The sequence below is a fragment of the Dendrobium catenatum genome, unplaced genomic scaffold (assembly GCF_001605985.2).
Source record: "Dendrobium catenatum unplaced genomic scaffold, ASM160598v2 fragScaff_scaffold_737, whole genome shotgun sequence".
In the NCBI taxonomy this organism is placed as follows: Eukaryota; Viridiplantae; Streptophyta; class Magnoliopsida; order Asparagales; family Orchidaceae; genus Dendrobium; species Dendrobium catenatum.
Window position 1 is genome coordinate 13,990 of NW_021319199.1, and position 2,223 is coordinate 16,212.

At 46.7% G+C, this 2,223-nt stretch overlaps 1 protein-coding gene across 1 annotated transcript; it reads right to left on the bottom strand.

The window, feature by feature from the left end:
- Positions 1 to 311: 311 nt before the first annotated feature.
- On the bottom strand, positions 312 to 872 carry LOC110093899. The gene has a single exon (XM_020818937.2). It carries the CDS (start codon positions 870 to 872, stop codon positions 312 to 314), a length of 561 nt encoding a protein of 186 aa, XP_020674596.2.
- Between the last annotated feature and the right edge of the window lie 1,351 nt (positions 873 to 2,223).

The window sequence follows — 2,223 nt, forward strand, 5'->3', positions numbered from 1 at the left end:
CCTTCCAATTCAAGATGCCCCTAATTCCCTCCTATTCCCCTAATTAACATCAAAGGAGAATTACAACTTACCTAATCAGCCCATACATTCAAATCTTTCCATCCAAAATTGCATTAAGCCCCTCATGGGGCCCACAGGAGTTCCGCCCCCCTCTCCTTGTTTTTCTTTCGCCGCACATAGACCAGGACCAGTCCAGCCAGCCCCTCCTGGGCTAGCATGGGAGCAGGCATAACATTACTCCCATTCCAAAAACTCACCTTGTTCTCAAGGTGAAAAGAGGGAAATTGCTCTTTCACTCTTTCAAATGGTTCCTAATTAGCGTCGAAATCAGGGAGATCCTTCCATCGAATCAGCACTTTCTTATTGCCCTCTTTATGTGATCTTACCCCTATAAGCTCTAGGGGTTCTAAAGTCACTTCCAACTCCTCCGTCATTGATGCTGGTAGCTCTGCACTAACTGCATGCTCTCTTAGAGCTCTCCTCAACTGTGACACATGGAACACCGGGTGTATGGTAGCGGAGGCGGGTAACTTCAGAGGATACGCCATAGCACCAATCTTCCCCAAGATCTCATAGGGACCAAAATACATCTGAGCCAGTTTCTCGTTCCGCCTGTTAGCCACTGATTTATGCTTGTAGGGCCTTAGCTTCAAGAACACCTTCTCCCCCATTTCAAACTGCATGTCCATCCTGTGTGAGTCCGTCTGCTTCTTCATAATTTGTTGCACCCTCAGCAGATGTTTCTTTAACTCCTCTAGCACATTGTCCCTTTCTTCCAGATAATGCTCCACTGAAGAAATCGGTGTACTTCCTCTTCCATAGTGTACTAGGTGTGGGGGGTCCCTTCCATATAGTTCTTTAAATGAAGTCATCTGAGAGGCAGAATGGTACGATGTATTGTATCAATACTTGGCCCACAGCAACCACTTTACCCACAACTACGGTGTTTTAGAAGCAAAACACCGCAAATAGGTCTCCAGACTCCGTTTCACCACCTCTGTTTGCCCATCTGTCTGTGGGTGATAGGCGGTGCTTCTCTTAAGGACAGTGCCCTACATCTTGAACAGCTCCCTCCAGAACTGGCTGAGGAACACTTTATCTTGATCAGACACAATCGATTCAGGAATCCCATGCAGTCTCATAACCTCCCTGATAAATGCTATTGCTACTGACACTGCGGTGTAAGGATGTCGTAAGAGGATGAAGTGTACATATTTGCTAAGTCTGCAACCACCACTATAATGATCGTGAACTCTTCTGATCTTGGTAAGCCGTCGATGAAATTTATGGACACTTCCTCCCAAACTATGTTTGGAAGTGTCAATGTTGTAGTAATTCTCCTAGAGCCATGGTCATGTATTTGTTTCTTTGGCACACATCGCCATCATCTCCTCAACGTCTTTATGCATCCCCTTCCAGTAGAGTTCCGCTGCCAGCCTCCTATATGTCTTATGAATTCCTGAATGGCCTCCAACTGCGCTGCCATAGAACTCCTGTAACAAGTGTGGAATATGTATGGAGGTTCGTGGCATCACAAACCTCCCTTGATACAATAGTCTCTCCCCCTCAATGCAGTAACCGTACCCCTGAATCTTCAGCACTACCACTCTACAAACTCTTCTACCCATTTCCACCTTTCCCGTGCCCATCATCACCCCATAGCCTCCTGTATCCACTAACTCCATCCCCAACAGCTCAACGATCTGGGTGGAAATGAAATTGTGGATTGGCCCACTATCAATCAACACCACCACCTCACGGTCAGCTATCTCTCCTTTCACTTTCATATTGTGACTCGGAGTGAATCCCACTATAGAGTTCAGAGAGACTTCTGCTACATCCAGGTCCAACTTCACCTTCTCTTCAGATCTGCTCCCACCTCCCTCCTCGTCTTCCTCATCTTCACAGACAAGGAGAACCTGAAGAGTTCGGTCATAACACATATGCCCTGACATGTACTTCTCATCACATCTAAAGCACAACTCCTTTGCCCTCTTATCCTGCATCTTCTTCTCTGTCAGCTTTTTGAATTGTCCCCATTCCCCCCTCCAGTTTCTCCTTTAGTGCTTCCTTCAGACTCCCTGGCGCTGCCCCTTTTGATGGAAAGAAGGTGGTAGTCTTCTTGTATGATTCCCCTGGATAGTTCTGTCACGACCTGGCCCGGATGCTCGATCTACGAGGCGGGTATGGAAAGTCGGACGATAAAATTCATTAAACATAATA

What these genes read in the sequence shown, in the direction of transcription:
- LOC110093899 (XM_020818937.2), bottom strand. Translation starts at nt 872, where the DNA reads ATGACTTCATTTAAAGAACTATATGGAAGGGACCCCCCACACCTAGTA.